Source organism: Protopterus annectens, chromosome 6.part0 (genome assembly GCF_019279795.1).
Source record: "Protopterus annectens isolate FY-2018-M chromosome 6.part0, PAN1.0, whole genome shotgun sequence".
In the NCBI taxonomy this organism is placed as follows: domain Eukaryota; kingdom Metazoa; phylum Chordata; order Ceratodontiformes; family Protopteridae; genus Protopterus; species Protopterus annectens.
In genome coordinates, this window is record NC_056737.1 from 43,707,876 (window position 1) to 43,732,992 (window position 25,117).

Genomic DNA, 25,117 nt, shown 5'->3' on the forward strand with positions numbered 1-25,117 from the left:
GAGTACAGGCAGGATGGAGTGGGTGGAGAAGAGTGTCAGGAGTGATCTGTGACAGACGAGTACCAGTAAGAGTGAAAGGGAAAGTCTACAAGAGGGTAGTGAGACCAGCTATGCTTTATGGGTTGGAGACAGTTGCATTGACAAAAAGGCACGAGTCAGAGCTGGACGTGGCAGAGTTAAAGATGTTAAGATTTGCACTGGGTGTGACAAGGGTGGACAGGATTAGGAATAAGTATATTAGAGGGTCATCCCAGGTTGGAAGGTTTGGAGACAAAGCCAGAGAGGCAAGATTACATTGGTTTGGACATGTGCTAAGGAGGGATGCACAGTATATTGTGAAAAAGATGCTAAGGATGAAGCTGCCAGGTAACAGAAAAAGAGGAAGGCCTAAGATAAAGTTTATGGATGTGGTGAAAGAGGGCATGCAGGTGGTTGGTGTGACATAGCAAGATGCAGAGGACAAGAAGAAATGGAAACAAATGATCTGCTGCAGTGACCCCTAACGGGAGCAGCCGAAAGGAAAAGACGACTTAGGTTACTAGAAATATCTGCTGCCGTGTGTTGATGTTTTCCGCAATGCAGAAGGAGTTTTCTAGAGTACCTCTTCAATAGTTGCAAATGAAAGGTATTACACCATCAAATGTTAAGCATTCATGTGGATACTCTAACAGATTATGTCAGAAATCATTAGCTGCACCTGTTTTACTGAAAAATGAATTTGTAAAACATAAACTGCTGCATCCACACCCACAACCCATTTAGGGGTTAAATTTAATTCAAAAACAGTTCAAATGCAAAGCATATAAAATGACAAAGAGCACAATCTTCATAAATGCCTACTAAAAGTCTTAATTTGTGTTTTTTTTACATTTGATAATAATGCAATAAGGTGACTTAAAATTGCATGCCACTGTTGAATTCTACTCTCCTGAACCTATTCAACATTTTAAACAACCACGTCATTTAAAAATTAACATTCAGGATGAACCATTAATTACAGAGAAGCATGTCTGTACAGAACAAAATATTTTAGTCACTGCCTCACCCATGTGAATTTGAACAGTTTCTCTTCTTCTCACACCTATTGTTTTACTTTCTTTGTCACTGAAAATGTCTGACATTCTGAATGATGTAACCAGGCATTGTCTAACCAACATGAAAAATTACTTACCATAGCTTTCCTTACCATATGCTATAATATTCTGTTAAACATGTGCTATTCTTTGTTAGATTTACTCAAATATGTAAACAGTTTCATAATTTCTGGTAAAATAATGGCATAAATTATTACAAAAATGCAGATTTTGTGAAGACAGGAATTATGGGTGTAATTTTCCAGTTGCTCTGTTTAAAACTTCCATTTAATACGGGTAAGCGCCGGTGAGCTCAAGACTTCATGGCAGCAACACATAAAAACAGTGTGCTGATTACAACTCAGAATAGGATAACAGCAAATTATGAAAAATGCATACGCAGGTAGGCAACAAAACATATTCACAAACAGACGTGTGAAAAGCCTTCACACATTCCAACAGCAGGACTGTGTGTTCTTATGCCAGCAGGGATGTAAATTTAAAAGATCGTGAATAACCACGGGGGAAGGAAGAATTACATAACAATGACAACAAAATATTAGTTGTACTGCAGGAAGCAGAAACCTGGAAATAAAAATGTTTTTTTGGGCAAATTACACAGAACCAGGTACTAGCAGGAGTCAACCTGTGTGTTTCTGTACACATGAATCTAGCAGCAAACAGGTAAGGAAAGCTGTAACCGAGTTAGCTTCACCAACAATAATTACGTAGTCCAAAAACTGTGCTGCGTATGTCATTGTCCACATGCCTTACTTGAAAAGAGCACTGCAGTAAAAAGAGCGATATAATGAACTGGCGTACAAGCTTTGCAAATGTAAGATATTAGTTTGAAGAGGTTTCCAACAACAGAAGGGACAGAATAACTAACCCCACAGAAAGGATGTGTAGGCTCACGCATGCATCCCTGTATAGGAAAAGTAAAAATCCCCCAGGAGTAACTATATGTTAGATGACTGAATTAACTAGCATTTTTTTTTTTTTTTTTTTACAGTAAATGAGATGCACAACAGTAGGGACCACTCACATTCTCTGCTGTACTGCGATCCCCCACAAAAAATACTAGCACTTTACAATCACCCATGTTTACAACTGCCTGACCCCTACTAAGCCAGTTTGATAACTTGAGCAATCAACCCACTTGAATGAAATCCCAGCAAGCACAGCTTACATCACTACTCTGCAGAATATTTGGAATGTATGAGGGTATCATTAAGATGTTAATGTAAAATATGGATGAGAAAATCAAGCACCTTACACCCTACAAATTCAGGAGATGGATGCGAATATTCCGATTAGATTGCTTTGCTTTTTATTTGTAAAAGTTATAAGCAATGAAATCAGTGTGAACAACCTTTACTTTCCAGTGGCAGGAAGACTGATAGTAGGACAGTGGTTGAAATCACAGAAAATATTTTTTTCACAAAATCTGTAATTTTTATTTCTTACTATGAAGGAAATAATTTGAAATTCATTGGGGCAGAAATGTAGTCTGGGCATTTGAACTTGATGAATGGAGTGGTGGCAATTTTCAATAAAGTCTTGGACTTTATGTTAAAAAATTTTAAGAATATCAAAAATAGAAAGAGCCTTAATCTGTAACTGTTATACAAGAAGGACACATACAATTTTATAATATGTATGTATCAACAGAAGAGAGTGAAAGATTTATTTTAAAAATTCAGCAGTGTACTTCTGATTTATATTTAAACCATTTGATGTAAGGATCTTTGCCTTGTCTTGGTGAGAAAGGCTATAGATTAAACTTCTAGAAGAGCCTGTGTGGCCAGATCCATTTTGGATCTTAAATTGTTTGTCAGGAAATTAAACTTATGTTTGTTGATGGGGGACCGTGAGTACCAAAAGAATACTTTTCATGTACCTAGTACATACAATCCACCTATCCACCCTATGTTGGGGGCATTTGAGCAAATGTGTGATTTGGATTTTCGACATTTTCTACAGTCTAGGTCTGTGATGCATTTTAATATTACCAAAGAAGAAAGGGCGGAATTTAATGAATTATCTGCCTCTTCAGTCAGAATTATGCAACCCAACAAGGGAGGCGGCCTGGTTGCAATGGACATAGATGATTATTAACAACAGAATGTCAGCAATTTTGTCTTCTGAAACTTACCAAGAGGTGTCCAAGAATGAGTTGAATGGAAATCTGCCAAGAGTTCGGTCTTATTATGAAGACATGTTTATTAATGAATCCATTGACCAGGAAATTTTCAACTTTATTTACTGTGCATCTCCTCGAGTACCTGTTTTGTTTGGGAACCCAAAAATCCACAAAAACATTAGAGACCCTCCCATGCGCCAGTTGGTGAGTGCTAGAGAGAGTGTAACATACGCAGCAGCCAAAGTTGTGGATCACATTCTAAAAAAATGTGGCTAGTGAATCATATATTTCTAAAGGTTCCTGGTCCTTTTTGGGGAAGGTGAAAACGTACAGTCCTGATTACCACTTTCTGACGGTAGATGTTGTTGACCTGTACTCATCCATTCCACATGATATAGCAGTGGAATGGATTGATTTGGAAATGACCACAAAGCAGGCACCAGCGAGTGAAACTTCAATGGTAAAAGACCTATTGGACATAATTTTAACATGTAACTACTTCTACTTCAACGATAGATGGTTCCATCAGTTAGTTGAAGTCCACCATGTGGGGCGAGTGTGGCCAACTTGGTCATGGCCCATTTGGAGAAGGAATTTGTGTTTACTAACTCTATCTTCCTAGAACGAGTATCCTTATATACCCGTTTCTTGGACGACATTTGTATCATTCTCAAGGGCGACTCTTCGGTGGCCAATGACCTGGTGGAGATGTTCAACAAGTCCACGGATTTCTTAAAGTTTACCTCTACTTTTGACACAGACAGAATAGCATACTTAGATGTGGAATTATTCAAGGACAGCAACCAGAACCAGTTTTTAGGCAAAATTCATCGCAAGCCCACCTTTTCCAATTCTTATTTGCATTTCGATAGTGAACATCCGGCCTTCCAGAAGAGATCAATATTAAAAGGCCAATTTGTGAGAGCGACCAGAATGGTCTCGAGAGATGGTGACTTCCAGGAAGAGTGCCAGTTCATATCGAATTTGTTTTTATGTAGGGGCTACCCTGAGGAGTTGGTTGTGGATTTGTGTCTAGAGGTTAGACCCAAAAGGGAAATGGGCTATTTTCAACCCATTTTGGGTCACTCTGTCTTGGAGAATAGCTACCCCAGGAGTGACAGCCAACTTAGAGGTGTATACCATTGCAGTTTCATTACTACCTTTAGCATGGATGCTAGAGCTATAGTGTCCATCATCCAGAAAAATTGGGGTTTGTTGCCAACTGAACTAACAGGACAATAATTTAGGGCCGGCCCCGAAGATTACATTCAGGAGAGGTCTGAATATCAAGAACATGTTAGAAAGGAAAGGTGGCAACATGACTCCAAAAGCTGGCATGTATAAGTGCAATATGTGCAAACATTGTAGATATGTGAGGTTGGGCACATATTTCATGATTAGGGACACAAGTACCTTATCAAAGGGAGATACAATTGTGCATCAACACACGTGGTGTATCTCGCTTCTTGTTCGTCATGCCCAGCTTTTTATGTGGGCAAGACAGACAGGAGATTGAATGAACGCATGTACGAACATTTATATGCCAAGAAGAAGATTAAACTGGAGAATGCCCTAGCAAGTCATGTCTACAATCACCCTGGCCATGATTTTACATTTGTGATCATTGACCAGTTGAACTATGTGAATTGGGGGGGACTGAATCCCTGAAATTAGAAATGAAGGAGCTTATGTGGCAGTTGAGACTTGAAGCCTACCATCACCCCGGCCTCAATAGTATGTTATCTATCAGCTGTATCCTTAAGCTGAGGAGTTTGGAAAGATGATGCATGGGGGGTACAACATCGGGTGTGATTTGGACATAGGACCGGCTGAGCGATCTTGATATATATATTTTATACCATGTTTGGTAGATGGAATGTCTTTTTATCAACATTAGAAATATTATGGCATTTTTTTTTTATTTATTTTAATGTGTCAGTATTATTATGCGTATTTGGTTCAAGGTAAGTGTGCTTTTATAATATTATTAACTGTCGATTGCATTATTTAAGTGCTATGTAAGGAACAGTATTAGTTTTACAGCTGTATATTTTATATCACATACAACTTTTTATATTGTGTGTTTATGGGATACGAACATTTTAGTTAGATTGAAGCTACTTGTGCCTGTTCCTTTAAGGTAATTGGAGGGTGTGTTTTGTAATAGACTTTGCTTGCAATGGCTTTAAATGTAGCAGCACTTAAGTGTGAGTTGTTATTTTTCAAAGTCTGAAGAAGTTAGTGCAGGGCGCCGACGAAAAGCAGTATCATGGTGCTTAATAAAATTGAAGTTGTTCGTTTATTGGCGTCTTGTTTGCTTATCCCTTTGGAATTTAAATAGACCTGCTTCAGTGAGTTTGGCTATTTGGCTGTGTTTATTTTTGATGTGTTTCACCTCTCGGACTGTGCTTATTGGAGGCGTTTAGTTCTGCTGCTTGGAATTAAGAACTGTGTTGGCTTAGTAGCAGCTTGTTGCTTTTGCCTTTGACTTCCAGAACAAGCATACGTGTGTTTGGGAGGTGTTTAGTCCTGCTGTTTGGCATCAGGAGCTGTGCTGGTTTAGTAGCAGTTTGTTTTTTCTTGCCTTTGATCTATAGATTAAACTTACTAGCCTTTCTCACCAAGACAAGACAAAGATCCTCACATCAAATGACCTAAGTATAAATCATTATATAATAAGAGATATATGAGGAAGGACTAGAGACCGTGAAAAGTGCTGACCTACACATCTATCAAAGACAGTTACTACAGACCTATATATATGTATATATATATATATATATATATATATATATATATATATATATATACACATATATACACTCACACACACCTATATATATATATATATATATATATATATATATATACATATATATATATATATATACACACACACACACCTATACCTTCATATATATATATATATATATATTATCAGATATATTTCAGAAAAAGTAGGAAATGTATTCAATTATTGGTTTTTAGACCGTAAATTTGTGAGAGGACAATTTAATTGGATACAAGATAAATTCAAGTGAGACTTGGAATAAATAAATGAAAAATTAGTAAACAAAATAATATAAGTGAAGCATTTATTTATGCTTTTAAAAGGAATCTTGGTTAAAGGGGTTATAAATATATATTTCACTACAGCTGTTTAAACAAAAAAAACTTCGGATATATGAGATATGTCTGAGCATTACAAGAAGTGTTGGAAGTTAAGACAATTTTGGATTAGAAAGTTATATAAACAGAGTGATGTCAAAATAAAGTATGGATGATGAAAAAAAGATGTGCGTTTCTGGCACATATGTCCTATCAGAAATGCTGTCAGCTGCCCTGGGCAGTCTGCTATTTGGTGGCCCCCGGCCAGTTGAAGACCACTAAAAGAAAACAAAGGAAGACAGAAAAAAGTGCCATTTATTACCTATTACATGATGATCTTTGCTACAGTTTAGCAAAGCTCCTTACTGTACTTTATTTCTGAGCTTTGCCTTACCATAGTTGATAAAACCCACTATAATTTAAGCATCCACATGCACAATCAGCAGTCACAGGTGCTTAAAATTATTTTTCTCTACCGCTAGCCATACTGCAGTTACAGACCAGAAGCCAATCAGTTTTCATTAAAGTGCTGTTCATGCCCCCTAACCGCATGCAGATGGGCGGCCTTCACTCTTATACCTCCCTTTTATGGCTTTGTGATTTGCTGCATTGTTCTTAGTGCCATTTGAGCCTTATTTGTATTCCTGAAGTAATTGTTGCACAGCAGCTTCAGAGCCCCCTCATTACAGACTACATTATTTAGCTCTAAAGTGTTGCCTCTATGTTAACATTGTTAGTACAATGGTTACCTTGATACAAATGATTCATCACCATACTACTGCCTCATTCTGTTTGATTTTGTTGCCTGATTTTACTTTCCATTTTCTATTTACCTTGATATAGAAACTATCACATCTATGTCTCTTACTAGCATTTGATTTATCACCCTGCTAGAATTCTGTCCTGTTTATACCAAACAATTAGTACTGATAGTTCTATATAAACCCAATAGTACTATGACCCACCTCTTGTTGTTTAAATCTTCCCCTTTCCACTTGTGTTCTCCATTCTATCTTTAGTTCATTTTCTCTAATTCTCCACTTTCATCTCTAGTTCATATTCTATTATCCTTGTTCAATATTTACTTCACAGATCCCTTCCTGCCTCTGTCACCTCATCTGTTGCTAGCCTGTTAACTCTAGGAACACTGAAACAATGCATTAACTAAAGAAAAATCACAAAGCATTTTTATTATGTTAAAAAACTCGTAACTGTCACCCATTATTGTACAGAGCTTACCACGAGTGGCACTATTTACTCTTGTCCATAAGACATTGCAAATATTTTTTAAAACAAGCTTAGGTCCCAATTTATCCTTACCCTCTCCGAAGTGTTTCCTCCACTACTTTGCATTCTACGTCTCTACTTAAATTCTAAATAGGTGCTAGCTACACTGTTTGTGTCCCAATAACATGGCAGTTTGTCTTGCAGTTAGCACTAAACACAGCTTTACGGAACCTTTTCTTAATTCACTGAATCTCAGTTTCTTCACAGAATACAGAATCAAAGTTTGGAGAACTCTTATTGTGAAATGCCTCCACAATGAAGAGCCCACCACTGACCCTTGGAACCAGAGACCAATTATTGATAAAGGCCATGGAATGAGTTATGCTTGCGTTCATAGATAATTACACTAGTAAACTATAAATTCCTCAAAGACAAACACATTAGCTTTGTCAAAATTCTGCCTCCTCAATCTCATATATTTCTTCAAAAAAGTTGCTAATGCCCTAAACAATTACCAATCTGTCAATACTGCCTATATGACTTTGGATAAGGCCTTTGACACAATTTCTCACTCTGGTATCATACACAGTCTCCTCCACCTAAATACTAACATTTGATACCTGTTGGACATACAACTCACTCACTGATAAGACTCATACTGTACAAGTTAATGGTGCTTCATCATCAAAGACTCATCCCCAGTGGTGCCCCACTAAACTCCGCACTAGTCCCCTTTCCTTTGGCATATACTTTTCCAATGTACAAACTGAAATCAAGGATCTTTGGCTAATGAAATCTGCTGATGAATGTAAACTTGGAAATATTGTATACTTGCCTGCTGATACCCACATCTTGAAAGATGAGTTAAAGCGTACAATACTTTGTGTATGCACGACGGGCTTAAACCCAATGCAAAACAACGTACCACAGTACTACCTAGGAAAGAAAAGCTACACTATCACATAAATTACAACCTCTCCAATACTGCTGTTAGTAACTTAGCATATCCTTGAGCAATGAACCTAAACCATTGTGTATTGACCATGGCTAGGAAATCTGCTCAACTAATTACAACATGGCATATCTTGTAGCTCTTAAAAAATTATTGATCATCACTATTCATCCATTTTTAGACCTACAATAGGATACAAAGCCCCACTTCAGCATGAAGCTATCCAAGCACCTTGCCAAATTAGAAAGGTTACAATGTTTCCTAACCAAGAAAATCTAAGGTATGAGCTCCTTTTACTTTGTTTTCTATAGGTTCTTACATGTATGTGGTGACCTTTGTTTAGCCTTCAGAGCTATGAATGGCCCTGCCCTTTTGACGCCTTTACATTCAAAAACAAAACAGCAGTACCACAAATTCCCATTGTAAGGATCTAACTCTTTATAACAACTTCAATGGAAATTACGGATATTTTTCCCGACATATTGCCCTAAGGAATAATCTTTAACTGCATATCAAACAGTGTTGTACCATGGCGCTGTTTAAAACTAGCTTTGACAAGTAGATGAGGACCTGGAAATTCACCTGCTGGTTATGCAGACAGGCCCTTATGGATGACGATGATGGTGATCATCATCATCACCACTACAACCACCACCAACCCTCAACAGTTGCCATCTCTCTCTCTATTCAATGTCACTCTCCTACCTTCTACACTCATGCCTGACTTTTGCAGGTCTCCTCTCACACAATTTATTCACCACTTTTCTGGACAACCTCGTTTCTTCTTGCCTTCTTACCGTCTGTCCCAAATCTTCCTCACCAGACTGTCTTCTGCTTTTCTGTACATGTGCCCAAACCACTGTAATCTGTTCTCTTTGACCTTTTCTGCAATTGTAGCTACCTTGATTTCTGCTCTTATGTTCCCATTCTTTCATCTGTCCCACAGTGTGCATCCTACCACCCATCTCAGGCACTTCATTTGCATCACTTCTAGATTTCTCAACTGCTATGGCTTTACTGCTTAGGGTTCTGTACCATAATACAGTGGTACTGGCCGCACTGCTGTTTCGTATACCCTACTTTTCAGCTTCTTTGGCATTCTTCTGTCATATACTACACCTGACATTATGTGCCAGCTGGCTGCAGGCTCTCTGATTCTAGCTTTGATCTCCTCATTCAGATTTCTCATCCCCGCAATACCTTTCCTAGATATCTGAAGCTGTTAACCTGTTCCTCTATTTTCCCTTCAATCTCAGTTCTCAGGTTCGTCTGATTACCCCTATTTGCTGCCATTACAACTGGCTTAAATGTACTCAGTTTCATCCCATGTGCCTTCAGTTTTGCATTCCATTCCCCTAACATTTGCAGATGTTCCTGTTCAGTCAGCTTATAATGGCACATTGTCTGCATACAGCAACTCTGTTGATCTGTCCCCTCTGACCTGTTTCCTAATGTAGTCCATCACCAGAATGAACAGTAGTAGGTTTAGAGCTGAACCCCTCTGAGAGGCTGAAAACTGTTTGTTCTTGAGTACATAGCCTGCACTAATTCTACCAATGTTTCTGGGACTCTGAACTACTGCAGGACTGCCCAGATCAACATTCTTGGGATCCTGCCATACGCTTTCTCCAGGTGTAGGAATGCCCAGTTGGAATTTTTCCTCATTTTTAGCTTAACTCACAACTCATTTCAACAAATTCTGTGGCCTCATTTTAAATCCACTTGACTTATGGTCAAATCGTACAGATAATACCTTATTTTAATACCTCATATGAAGGATGGAACACTGTTTTTAATTTCTCCAAGTCTTTTGGGTTTCTAATAACATGATGGGAATGGACCCCATTCCTAAGTCAAAGTATGATTAAAGTTCACGAAATTAGTATTGTTTTAATCTTTGATATCAGCCAGAAGTACTCTTCACAGCACCTGCAATGTGCCCAGTAATGACTCCTGCAATTTGTACAGAGTTACATGTGTCAGTAACATATCCAAGTATGACTGTAAATTCTTTTTTATAAGACCAATTGCTTCTACTACTTCTGGAACTGTCAGGGTATCTTTCTTCCACACTGCCCTCATTTCTGCCTGAAAATCCTAGTATTTTATGACTTTGTGTCTCTGTATGTAAGACACTATAGTCACTGGGTGTAGCAATTTCAGTGATCAATCCTACTTTTGTCTTCTTTTCATGGACTACTAAAGTCTGGTTTTCTTGCATCTATATATATATATATATATATATATATATATATATATATATATATATATATATAAACATATATATATATATATATATATATATACACATACACACACACACACATATATATATATATATATATATATATATATATATATGTAAACTGCATAAATTTCTATATTGTTTTTTGGCTCATGTTTTCAGTGTTTTTCAGCTACTTCAATATTGTGATGTTTGCACAATCCCCAATGCAACAGTCCTTCCACATTATGCCTTTCAGTAAACAGTCCTTCTGCCATCCAACAGCAAGATCTGCTACCACTTCCAATTGTGTTTTACAAAACCTACATTTGTCTGTTTCTCCCACATGTTCAATAGACTTTATAAACAAACATGTACACAGTCCACTATCTTGGGCTGCCAATACTAACTTTTCATCTTTTGGCTTAAATTCACCTCTTCTTAACCATTTCTGTGTTCGATCATGATCAACATGAGGTTGTTTCATAAGTTTTTTACACTTGCATTTTGCATTTTCCACCTTTCTTGCCTTCTCATCTGATCCTTCACCTTATATTTTCTTTTTTTTTTTTTGACACATTCAATTGCTGCCTGATTTTTTATCTCCTTGTGGTTTGATTTCCATTCCCACTTGAAGCTGATATGCTTCTGCTAAACTAAGCAAGGAAGCAATCTTAGACTTATTCTCCTCATGTTTCAAAACTTTCCCTATGCTTGGGTCTTTTGAGGTTAGCAAATATGTATGCAGTCCCACGATTATAGATCTATACATGTAATTAATTTCGAGGAGACACTCACCTCCTGCAGAATTGGGAATAATCTATACAGTTTTAAATCATCTACAAAAAGAAGATGAGAAGTTTTTACACTTTGTTGTTGTCTAGGAGCCAAACTGTAGCCATGAACTAACCGTTAAGCAGACAGTTTGATGGGTTAAGGGCAAGACTAAAGATCAGTGGTGACAGACAGTCACCCTGAAATATTCCCCTTTGAATTTTTATTCCTGGAATAATAATTTGTTCTTTATCATGGCTTAACTGCAAAGTGGTTTATCACCGTTATATGGTCGTTATAATGTAGTCAACCAGTGTTACATTTTTAAGCACTCTTATATCCGTGAATGTGGGATACTATCAAATGCTTTTTGTAGTCTATCCATGCCAAATGCAAGGTTGCCAATGGAACATGAGTCCAAGCATTCAGTATGGGAATAGAACTCATAAGCTGTTATGCATAGGACAGCACTTCTGGAGTATATTATTCCCCTTATGCTGCACTACACTTTCAGTACTTGAAAATAAACCAAAGTACCTAGGGTAGGACTAGAACCCACAGCTTTGTGATGTTCCAGAATTAAGGCGACTGTGCTATCTGCAGTGCACTTACACTGTAAATTATATTACTTTGGAAATACTTAGGTCTGTTTAAGTATTGCACAGAAATTAATGTATATCACGGGTGAGGACATATAACAATCAATGGATGAATGAATGCACATGGCACAAAACGTTATTTAGCAGAGAAGAATAACACGGACAGCATTCTCTCTTTTTATGCATAGCGCCTTCTGCTGCATCTATCTGGAGCAAGAGAGTACAGATGGTGCATGTTCAGGTTATCTTTCCCAAACACCTCCAGTACTACTAAACAAAACAACTTTCATTTAAAGAATGCAGTGTTCATCTAGTGCAGGGCTGAATCACATAAACTGTCTTTAAACCGTTCCTTCTGGTTACATCTATTTTCCTTCATACATTCTACTCAATCCAATTCAGAGTAGCACAGAGCTAGTCTGTCTAGGAGTAAGAAAGTTAAAGGCAGAGAAATCATTCTGGGATGGAAAATCAGTCTATCACAGAGGACATACATACCAACACACACACCCTAGGGACAATCTGGGGGATCACAAAGTCACCTAAGGCATGTCTTTCGCATTTGAGTAAAAAACAGAATCACACAGTGAAAACAAACACGGAATCTGCAGGGAACGCATCCCGACCAGGATCCAAACTGGAAAAACCCACCACTATCAGACAGCAATGTGCAGCCCAGCTAAGCAATAATTACACATTGCATTCATTACCATGTGTGTTGGGTGACTTATTGCTTGACAACATAGACAAAAGATGTTTATTCTTGAGCAAGTTATTATAAGGAATTAGCCACCAGATTATGAGAACAAGGAAAATAATTTTTACTTGGATACGTTCTCACCTGTTGAACTCATAGATATCTTCAATGTTTCCAAAAAGTGCAGAGATCTGTTGTGGCCCAATTGGAAGACCTGGTGTGTCAATCATCTTGCTGAGATAATCCTACATGAACCCAGAGACACAAAACAGTTAAAACATGACATAACCACATTACAGAATTCCTCTCCCATATTACACAAAGAAACAAATATACAGTACATTATACCACAATGTACAGATGTGCTTTTAGATTTAATTAAGAAACTGAGATGGATATTTAATTCATGGTTTATCAAACATTTACTAAAACAATGTTCTATATACAAAAAAGTCTAAAAGAATGTTTCAGGATTTTAGCCCATGCCCATCTATCCTATGATTAAGTGTTTTTCAATTTTGTTTATTCTCATACTTTAAAATATATATTTGAAAGCACTACTAGAACTGTCCTTTGTATGTTTGCTACATGTACTAAGCACAGGAGTGGAGCGTGCGACTGTGAGACAGAAGCAGCCTCACTTTTTCGAGCAGGTGAATAAAAATGTCATCATAAACTCTGCAGGTCTGTGCACACGGCTCACGGTTTTGGTAATGGACAAACAAAGCAAAAAATGTCCTGGATGGCAACAAGGGATGTTTGACCTTATTAGTGATACCTACAGAAGGCAATGAAAAGGACTTATCTTAGCAATGTGGAAACCATTAATCAGGATAAAATAGTTAACAGAAAGTGACTGTAATCTTCCGCTAACTACACAAAACACACAACTATCAAACAAAATGGTCAACTGTTAAGACTGTTAAATATTAGAAAGGAGCGACCTGAAAACATTACAAGCAAAGAAGTTAATAACTGAAGGAGGGAGTGAGGAAGTCAGCCTGAGCCTTTGTTACATATTTAGTAGAGAACTCAATGAAAGAAAAGTGCTGACAATTTATACAGGAAAGTGATTCAAACTAGACGCCATTTCATTTTGTCTCGCTAGTTTATTTTCTGGTGCACATTTACAGAAAAAATCATTCAGCTGAGTACATTTGGGAAAGCTAACATCTTACAGTACACTTTCAGAAAGGCTTTGCCTGCTACCACCACTATCTTACCTTTCTGAGTGCCACAGATGGTGACTTTCAAGTCAATTTTATTTTATTTTTATCAATTTAAGTAAGGCATGTGATATAAAAGACCACTGAAAAAATATGGCCCAGGATACTGAAAATGATCTACTTGTCTGGGTAACAATCTGAATTTATAATAGGAATGGGAATGAATGTCTTTGGATTATGGTACGTGACAGCCTCTACATCAACAAGGACATTCCTCAAGGTTTTCATTCTTGCCTGCTTTTTTTCCATCACCCAAGTTATTTAACTGGTACTTGGCGATATGATGGTCTGTAAGAATAACGATGATATTAACCTGCAAAAATTATGCCTCAGAGTCTGGATCATGTGACCTTTCAGTACACACTAGACACGCTCTATCAGTGGCTGAGGAGAAGTAACAGTAGCACTAGTGTAACAATAGGTAGCTGCTTTTTGAAAAGCTAACTACTCACTCACCTAAACAGTAGCACTGTTAAAGTACATAATGATCTTAGTCTAATAGCTAGCAAACAAGGTTTGTGTATCATATCAGTCAAAAACACCTGAAAACAATTGCACTGATGGTAGCTTCTGAGAATTACTGTGAGAGGATCTCCCCCTACTAATTCTCCCAGTTTACAATGTGCTATGATCCCCCCAGTAAATAGCACTTGTGAAAACAAATATGGCTATGGTGGACATGGACTAAAAAGATTCCTGGCTGTTCAAATTCTGGATTCCAACTTAGTTAAAAAATGAACTTGTAGTCTCTCCCTCACCGCACATCTACAGGAAGATTAATATTGGCCTACAGAGCATTTAGGGATGAGCACCTGTTCAGTGCCTTTGGTTTACCCACAGAAAAAATGCAAATAAATTTGTGAGTCTCAAAAACTATGAACTTTGTAAGAGCGTCTTCAAAAAGCTAATGGAACTAACTGGTCTGTAGAGTACATAGAGCCTGTTTGCAAAGGTGTGCCCTTAGGGATTAACAAATTCACCTCCATACACTGTTTTGAAAACATAACTTCTTTGTAGAGAGAGAGAACACTATATTGTGATGAGTTACGCACTGTGACTTTATCCACAATTTCCTGATTGCTACATAGCACAGTGCACTGGGAGGGCTTCAAAGATTAGGATAAATGTCAGTCAGTGTGAGAGGGTAGTCAGTGAAAAGGCTATGATCTTTAACTATAATATGCCCTTTCCCATACTGGGGACAGCCACCTCTCACATTTACATATGCACACGCACTCAACAACCTTTCCTTAACAAGACTATCCTACTTGCAGAAAACAATACCATTCTCTCCTGTTAATTCAAACTTTTTTAAATACCTGCATGTGTTTATGGCTTGCATACATCTTAGCCTGTTTATACAGCTCTGCATTCTATTTAAACTGTTTTTGTGTTGATTAACTGTTTTGCACTCTTAAAAAGTTATTTGTTGCTTAATTTTACCTGTAGGCTAACACACTCAAGTGTGCTAGCCACTTAAAAGCATTTATAGCATTTACTGTCTGTTTTTTTTCCTTGTCTCTGTAAAAAAAAAAAAAAAAATCTCTTGTTTTCCCACCTTACTGAACTAGAGTAGTCCAGTTTCAGAGTTGCTGATCCCTGGGCTTTGTTTTTAGTTCCTGTTACTGATCCATTGCCTTATTAGGAAGGAGGGAAGTTTCTTTGCTTACCAGTGGGAGTGGGAAGCACTGAGCAGCCTTTTGTCCGAATTGGTGAAGTTTCAGCCAGAAACTAGTAGTCTATTGGTCGTTTTGGGCCAATTCTAGCTCCTTTCAGCCCCTGCTATAAAACACGCTAAACACGTGTTTTCCAGCTTGTACCAACTCTGCACAGATCCTCGTGGTGGCCTGCAGAGTGATCCAAGCAGCAGAGAGCTAAAAGAGTGACTTTCTACCAGATATAAGTATTTTTGTGGCTTTCCCACTGTTATTAAGCTAGCGACTGCATTTCACCTGTTTTACTGCTACTTTAAGTGATTTCTGCATTTTACACTGTTTATTGCACTTTAAGTTACTAATTGTTGCAAATTGTTTCTGTAGGCTACACACTAAAGTGCGCTAGCCGATTTACAGCATTTATAGCATTTACTGTCTGTTTTTTCCTTATCTCTGTAATAAAACAAAAATCTCTTGTTTTCCCACTTTACTGAACTAGAGTAGTCCAGTTTCAGAGTTGCTGATCCCTGGGCTTTGTTTTTAGTTCCTGTTACTGATCCATTGCCTTATTAGGAAGGAGGGAAGTTTCTTTGCTTACCAGTGGGAGTGGGAAGCACTGAGCGCCTTTTGTCCGATTTGGTGAAGTTTCAGCCGGAAACTAGTAGTCCATTGGTCGTTTGGGCCAATTCCTAGCTCCCTTCAGCCCCTGCTATAAAACACGCTAAACTGTACTGCTGATCTAACCAGCATATCCTATAACTGAAAAGTTCATCTCTACTTGATTCCCAAGTAGACTATTCTCTATCTGTAAAGCCTAGCACTTACTCCTACAGTACTTGCACCTTGATAAAGCACTCTTATTATAGATAGTACCCCACCAGCCCAAAACCCACTTCCCCCGGAGTCCTTTGAAAGTTCTTTATCTACTACTTCTAGTATGTCGAGGGATCAGTTGCTAGTATCCTCTCCAGCTCAACTGGTGAACCTGGGAATATTGAGGCAATGTTACAATTGCCTCATGTACACAGACAATCCTCTCCTTCTCCCACAAAACACAAATACATGCGAGAGATGCAACTATACGGCCAAACTGGAGGCTGAGCTCTCTCAACATAGGACTGGCAAGACCAGACAGGAGGAGAAGGCAACCACACACAATACATACCCAGTCACACATGGTACCATCACAACTTCAAATCATACACATACTCACACAAAGACATACTCGGAGGCTCTGGTCAAAAATTTACCAAAACAGCAGAGGCCACCAAAGCAGACACCCAAACAACTACCACCTCACGACCCAACACATGCAACACATAGACCACACAGTCAGAGTGTCAAACAGTCACAGCCCTTAAGGCCAAACAAAATGCCAGACACACTTGTCATTGGTGATTCCATAGTCAGACACACTGACGCCTCGCTCACCAGACTGAGTAAGGAGAAGGTCACAGTAAGCTGCCTGTCGGGCGCTAGAATCCGCCACATAACGCAAGCACTCAGGTCTCTCAACAGCAGGTACAAGTGCGACTCAGTCATTGTCCACGCTGGTGTCAACGACCTGAGACGTACCTCCTTGGACTACATGAAAAGGGACGTCGAGGAGCTCTCTGATTATGTAGCCCAGGCAGGTATGACCCTGACCTTGAGCAGTATCCTACCTTCACCTAGAATGATGCCACAATACAGTGATAAGATGATCAGCTTTAATAATTGGCTTAAATTCTGGTGTCATTCAAAGGGGATCCAATGTCTGTCTGCCTGGGATGACATGCTGGACAAGCCACGCTGCTTCGCAAGGGACGGCTTGCACCTGTCACCCCTGGGCTTCCGGATATTGGCAAAGGCTTTTGCCACCCCCATAGTGCCTTTTTTAGGCAAGGCTCACATTCTAAACCTACCACCCTAGAACACCAAAAAGGAAAAAAAACTAAGGGTAATGCTGCTCAATGCCAGAAGTCTCAATCCCAAGATGCACGCACTCGAGGCCCTTCTCAATATGGAGAACATCGATGTCTGTGCTGTGACAGAAACCTGGTTCAAGGCTCCTGAGAGCACCCCAGCACTAACAGGTTTCACCTCATATCATACGTTCCGGCCCCAAAATCCGGACAACACCAAGAAAGGAGGGGTGTCCATATTCATAAAGGACACCCACACCTCAAGGTTGGTGGCAACGCACGATGCATCGGAGACCATCCAGGTGCAATTAACCATAGGCAAGACTGCTCTGCAATTTGTAGCATGTTACAGGCCACCCTCTCAAACTCAGGAACCTCACATGGCCTTCCTGAAAACATTGGAGGGATAAATGTATCTCCAAACACCATCATACTAGGTGACTTCAACTACCCTAATATAGACTGGGAACACTACTCAAGCCCGAACACTCTAACCCAAAGATTCCTGGAGTTCATAAACTCAAATGCCATGGAACAACTAGTCACCATCCCCACAAGAGGTGAAAACATACTTGATCTCATCATCACGAACATGGGATCAAAATGTTCAACACCGGAAGTATACCCCTCACTGGTGAGATCAGATCATAAACTAATCTCGCTGGAGGTCCTCATCCCGCCCCACCTGAAACAAAAAGACCACAGTGAAAAACTTCTCAAAAGCCGATTTCACACTTCTAAAAACTAGTGTGGTCTCCTTTAAGGCCCCTGAGCCAGTGGTAAACATTACTCAAACCGCTGAATCACTTACAAATGCCTTCTACCAGCACCTACAGGACTGCATGGATCAGGCAATCCCAAACAAAACTAAGACTCTCTGTACCAAAGGCAAGCGTCCAGTCTGGTGGACCCCAGCCATAAACAAGATCTACAACAAAAGGAGGAAGCTACTACAAGATAGAGCAAAATCCTTGAAAGGTAAGACACCTTTGATCATTATAAGTAAAAAACTAAGAGCTCTCATAAAATCATCCAAGGCAAATTTTGAGAGAAAAATCGCCAAGGACTCTAAAGACAATCATAAGGCCTTCTTTAGCTATGTTAGAAACCTAGGAGGAAACTCCCAGATATGCTCAGAATTAGTTCAAAATGATGTGAAAATTACTGAACCTACACACATTGCTAACATACTGGCTGACAGGTTCAGTGCAAACTTCTCCCCTCCCCCAAAAGGAGAGATATCTATTCCAGAGGATTGTAGCCCCCAAACATCTCCAACGCCCAGGTGAGAACTGCCCTCACTAAGGCAAAAACACAGCATCCATGGGACCGGATGGTGTCCCCGGCTGTGTGCTTCATGAACTCAACGAGGAATTAAACCCACAGTTAGGACAGCTGTTTAATCTTAGCCTCACCTCAGGATACGCACCCAAGGAGTGGCGCACGGCGACTGTGGTCCCACTTCATAAGGGCGGTGCCTCCACAGACCCTGGAAATTACCGCCCCATTAGCTTGACAAGCCTTATCTGCAAAGCCATGGAGAGGATCATAATGGAACTCATAAATAAAGACATAGGGAACTTGCAGACTTTGGATCCAACCCAGTTTGGCTTTGTCAAAGGCAGATCCTGCCTCTTAAACTTGGTTGACTTTTCGAGACAGTCACCAAGGCCATTGATGAGGAAAGGCAGTCCATACAGCCTACCTCGACCTGGCAAAGGCCTTGACACAATACCCCACTCAGGTATCATCGAAAAACTCATCAGCTTGAATGTAAACCCATACATCACAAGATGGGTTGCAAACTGGCTAAGCGACAGAAACCACAGGGTCAGAGTTGCTGGAGCCATGTCAGACTCAAAGCCTGTCACAAGTGGTGTCCCACAGGGCTCAGTCCTGGGTCCACTCTTGTTCGGCATCTACTTTTCTGAAGTACAAGCAAACACAGGAGGGTTATGGCTGACAAAGTTTGCAGATGACTGCAAACTGGGCGCCATAGTCGAAAACACATCTGACACAGATATCCTCCAGAAGGGCCTCACAGAAGCGGATAACTGGTGCCAGAGCCATGGCCTGAAGTTAAACGCCAAAAATGCATAGTCATACCCTTCGGGAAAAACAAGGTTACCCCTAGCTACCATATAGGTGACAATCCACTGAGCACAGAAAAAGTCATCAGGGATCTGGGGACCCAAGTTGACAGTAGTCTTTCGCTTGACACTCATGTTGCTAAAGTAGTTAGGAAAACCTTCTATATCGCCCACCTGATCATGAAGGGATTCACATCTAGATCAAGGGAGGTCATCGTCCCCTGTACTCATCACTCATTAGACCTATGATTGAGTACAATGCCCGTTCGAATGTATCTGACCAGACACCTGATGCAGCTTGAAAGGCCCCAAAAGTTCCTCACCAAAAGGATAAAGGGTCTCAAAATATGTCTTATGCTGCCCGACTGAAAGAACTCCAGCTTTATTCAGTCTCATACCGCTTGCTCAGAGGTGACCTGTGCCTGACATATAAGGCCATGTCAAACCCAGATTTGATGAATATGCTTCACCTCAAAAAATCTAGATCCCTCAGAACCACAAGGCGGGAGACTTAAACCTTGACACGGTTATAAATAGAACGTGCTGGAGGGACAGATTCATCACCCAGAGACTCCCTATGCTGTGGAACAAAATCCCGGTACATGTGAGGCAGAGCACCTCGCTGGCCTTGTTCAAGAGGAATCTTGACCAATGGATGGGAGATCGCAGATATACCCCAGGGATTACTTCAGTGTCACTGCTTGACAGAGGCACAGAAAAATGATAGGCATAGTTTTTATTCAAACTAAAGGGGTGGCGAAAGCCACATAACTATGGGCTAGGCTTATAAATGCCCTTGGGCAGATAGCCTAGTATGAACCTATGAACCTATGAACCTATATGCCCAGTTCTTTAAATCTTTTTTTCTGAGTTGCCTTTTATTTCACCTGTCCATCATCTGGCAATAGCACTGGGATGCACAGGTACTTAGTATTGAACCTAATTTAGCTGCTGTACAGTTCATCTTCTCACACTTGTGTGTGCGCCCTACCCACCCCTGCTGTGCAGTTCACCTTCCCACACCTGCGTGTATGCCCTAACCCACTCCTGCTGTGTAGTTCACCTTCCCACACCTGTGTGTATGCCCTACCCACTCCCGCTGTGTAGTTCACTTTCCCACACCTATGTGTATGCCCTACCCACCCCTGCTGTGCAGTTCACCTTCATGCACCTGTGTGTGCACCCCATTCCACCCCTGCTGTGTAGTTCACTCCCCACACCTGTGTGTATGCCCTACTCAACCCTGCTGTGTAGTTCACCTTCCCACCCTTACCTACTGTTACTGATTAGTAACACTAAGTGTTATCACCACTAGTTGGCATCATACCTTCCGATATTCAGTCCCGAAAATAGAAATAACTATCACAAGAACTTCCTGTTTTTACCTCAAACAACAGATAAGAAAGCATCTACCAGTATCTTTCCTCTTCACTACCAATGTTCTGTTGTAGCCAGGTATATCAGAGGCATATTCACACTGACACATTCAACTCAAACTGCCTAAACTGCAGACAATGGCTCTTTGAAGGAAAATTACATCCTGCGGTAAGTACTTCAAAGCAGCTGTGTGGGATGAACTGGGATAACTTACAAGGATTATTATTCTGAACACAACGTTCACTTATGGTGGCTGTGATGCATAAACTGTGCCTTGAATACTGACTATATAGTTAATGTGTAAAATCACCTTTATTGTAACTTTTAACCATCTTTAATAATTTATTTAACATGGGAACTTGTTTGGAATTTTAGCAGGAAGCACAGCTACTATCCCACTGACTGGAAAACAGTACTCTCGTGATTAGAAAAAACACTAACTGAGTAAGGAGCTGCAGGAGGGAAAGCAAGTGCAACAGTGACAGAGAAAAGGGACACTGCCCTAACCAACCAAATCAGAATTACCCAGTGTTCAGTGGGGAGACAGATGTTACAGCCAGATCACCTCACATCAACATCAAAAGATGAGCATGTCATTGTTAACTATACATATTAAAAAATTTGTCTTACAAGACCAAATTTGGTCTGGTGAATGTAGCCTCTTAACCAGGACAATTTCAATATTCTGGTACAAAACAAAGCAACAATTTCATTTAAAAACTTCATGCATGTGATGTCTGTATTTTTACTACATCCGAGCTAAAATGCGTTTGCACACTGAACACGTATTAAACACATTAAAAGACGTGCATCTGGAGTGTTTCTCCCCGAGCCTCCGCTGAAAATTGGCTTTGTTCCAAGTCGGACTTTCCCGGTTAACAAATGTTAAATAAATAAATACAAAAATAAAATAAAAAAAATAATGTGTCACATGTACTATATACTCTATTTGGCAATATCCAGGAGCAAGGTTCAGTTTTGAACCCATATTTTTTTCATATTTTTATATCTACATTCCTTACTGATGATAAATTCTGAAATGGAAAATTTGCTAATGACATTAAAATTGCTTGATTGGTCACTTCTGTAAAGTATCAGCTTGAAATACAATCACATTTAGATACTGTATATGGTAGGGTCAGTCATACAGATTCAGAGGTTCACAGGTAAGTACTAGGCTAGCTGCCATTGCAGGACATTTTAAATCAAGTCATTTTCCCTTTTTATGGTCAAAATAATATATCCCATTTGGTTATAGATTGCCCTTACACATCATATGGTTAATAATGATATATTACCCCTAATGAGAATAACTGGGATAATACCATAGACAATTTGAGGGGACCCATGCATAGGGTAAAGCACTCAGGAACTGCCTCTGTAAATTATTTATTTATTTATTATTTATTTTACATTTGTTAACCAGGAAAGTCTGACTGGACACGTCCCTTTTCAACAGAGACCTGGGGAGAAAAGCTCCAGTTCCAGAAACTTACAAAAGCTTAATACATATACCAAAATTTAAAAAATTCAACAAAAGCTTAAACAGGCTTACAATATCATGCAAAAGACTTATAAACGTTACAAAAAGGAAAGTACAGTTTTGTACCTACCATAAATGTAGATGTCCGAGAGGTATGCATCTGCAGTCCTTACAAATGGGTTGTCCTGTCGTCAGGCAGCCCTTCGGTCGGCCGGATTCCAAAGTCTGGGTCTGGCCTCGGCTGATGTTGCACTTCACCCGACGTCATAGCTGCAGTTCTTCGGGTATAAAGGTATCAGCCGACGCCATTTTCCTCAGTGTTTCTTGCCCCAGATGCCAGGTGCCCTCTAGGAAGGCTAAATTTGGATAATTGCAAAAGTTTCCAAATAAGAGAGAGCAAATAAAAATAAACATGTATATACATATATACAAACAAATACACCATAATAGATTCCCCCAGCTAGCTAGAAGATGAGCAAATACCCTAGGAGTACCACAGAGGGGAAGGAGGGAGGGTAATCCTGACTGCAGATGCATACCTCTCGGACATCTACATTTATGGTAGGTACAAAACTGTACTATGTCCTTCAAGGATGCATCTGCAGTCCTTACAAATGGGTAGAATACCATAGTCAAACTGGGGGAGGAGGAATAATAAGATTATGGTGTAGTTAAGATCCCTTGCAAAACAGCAGTGGCAAAACCTGCTCGGGATCTGGAGTATAAGGGAAGATTATAATGCTTGGCAAATGTATGCACGGGGCTCCAAGTAGCAGCCTCTAAAATGTCTTTGGTAGCCACTCCTCGTAAAAAAGCTGTAGTAGTGGCTGTAGCCCTTGTGGAGTGAGGTCTGATGTTTTCTGGGGTTCTCTTCCCATGGTAAGAGTAACAAAATCTAATGCAATTTCCTATCCACTTAGAGATTGTCTGTTTTAAAACTGCTTTTCCTTCCATTCCTGTTGCATATGCTACCAGTAGCTGGTCAGTTTTTCTATTGCTCTTGGTCCTGTCCAGGTAGTAGCGCAATTGTCTATGTACATCCAAGGTATGTAATAGTCTTTCTCCCCTGTTCTGTGGGTTGGGGAAGAATGTAGGCAGGTGGATAGCTTGGTTTAAAGATACCCTGGAGACCACCTTTGGCATAAAAGTAGGATTAGTTCTCATGGACACTCTATCTTGATGGAAGATAAGGAAGGGCTGTACTGCCATTAATGCCTGTAGTTCAGAAACCCTTCTTGCTGAAGTAATTGCAAGCAGGAAAGCAGTTTTCCATGATAAGTACTGTAATTCTGCTGTTGCTGCTGGCTCAAAAGGAGGGAGTGTCAACTTTTCTAGCACAAAGTTCAAGTCCCATGCGGGCAATGGTGGCTTCCTAGGTGGTTTTACATTTTTAATTCCTCTCAGAAACTGCCTGAGTAGAGGATGTGAGAAGACTGGAGGGTCCATGTTGTATTCTGCTGAAATAGCTGATGCATGAATCTTAATGGAAGAATAGGACAGGCCATTGTGGAAAAGCTCTGCCAAGTATTCCAGGATGTTAGCCATGTTTACCAGTGACACATTTTCTCCTTTTGCTGCACTCCAAATGAAATATCTTTTCCATTTTGCTGAATAAGTTTTCCTTGTTGAGGGTCTGCGAGCCTCCAAGATAATGTCTTTAACCCTTTGAGATAAATCTGGGTTATTTTGTCTTATGCAATGTTCCAGGCAGCCAGCTGCAGTGTTTTTAGGTTTGGATGCAGGGTTTTGAAGTTGTTCTGTGTTAACAGTAAGGGAACTAGGGGCAGAGGCCATATTTGTTCCCGAGACATGCTCCTCAGTAATGGGTACCAATGCTGCCTCGGCCAGTCTGGAGCTATCAGGATGATCCTTGGACGGTCTTCTTTGATCTTCAATAGCACCTTGTGCATCAAAGGAAGAGGTGGGAATGCATATGCTGTCAGGTTTTTCCAACTGAAAGATAGGGAGTCCACCTTCCAAGCAAGTGGGTGGTATGCCCTCGTGCAGAATATTTTCAATTGGTGGTTGTGTGGGGATGCGAATAAGTCTATTTCTGGTAGTCCCCATTTCCCTGTAATGGTTTTGAAGATGTCTGGATGCAGCATCCATTCATGGGCATCCGTGGTAGTTCTGCTTAGGATGTCTGCTAGTATATTTTCTTTTCCTGGTACAAATATTGCTTGTAACTGAATGTTGAAGCTCAGGGCCACATTCCAGAGGTCCATTGCCATCCGGCATAGAGGGTATGAATGTGTGCCTCCCTGTTTGTTGATGTACCACATAACTGTGGTGTTGTCCGTCCTTATCAGCAATTGACCCTACAGAAGAAATGGTCTGAATGTCTGAATTGCCAGTTTTACTGCCAGCATCTCCTTTTGATTTATGTGTAGGTTCAGCTGGTCTTGAGTCCATAAGCCTTGTATGCACTTGTCCAGCATGTGTGCCCCCCAACCGAGGTCTGAGGCGTCCGTTGTGATGGTCTGGCTTGGTTGAGTGCTGTGGAAGGGCAGTCCTTTGTTTGATTGACAGGCCTGAGCCCACCATTGGAATTCTTGCTTCAGGCATGGAATTATTGGAATTTGGGT

General features: G+C 40.0%; 1 protein-coding gene across 4 annotated transcripts in view; it reads right to left on the minus strand.

Annotated features, from left to right (window-relative positions):
- Window positions 1-25,117, minus strand: part of LOC122804151 (pleckstrin homology domain-containing family G member 3-like) — a 1,602,862-nt gene that overhangs the window by 1,151,460 nt on the left and 426,285 nt on the right. For all 4 annotated transcript variants that reach the window (XM_044073839.1, XM_044073837.1, XM_044073836.1 and 1 more), the window contains one exon: window positions 12,942-13,042. In XM_044073839.1, coding sequence (XP_043929774.1) covers window positions 12,942-13,042 — 101 coding nt within the window. The remainder of the gene's footprint in view (window positions 1-12,941; window positions 13,043-25,117) is intronic.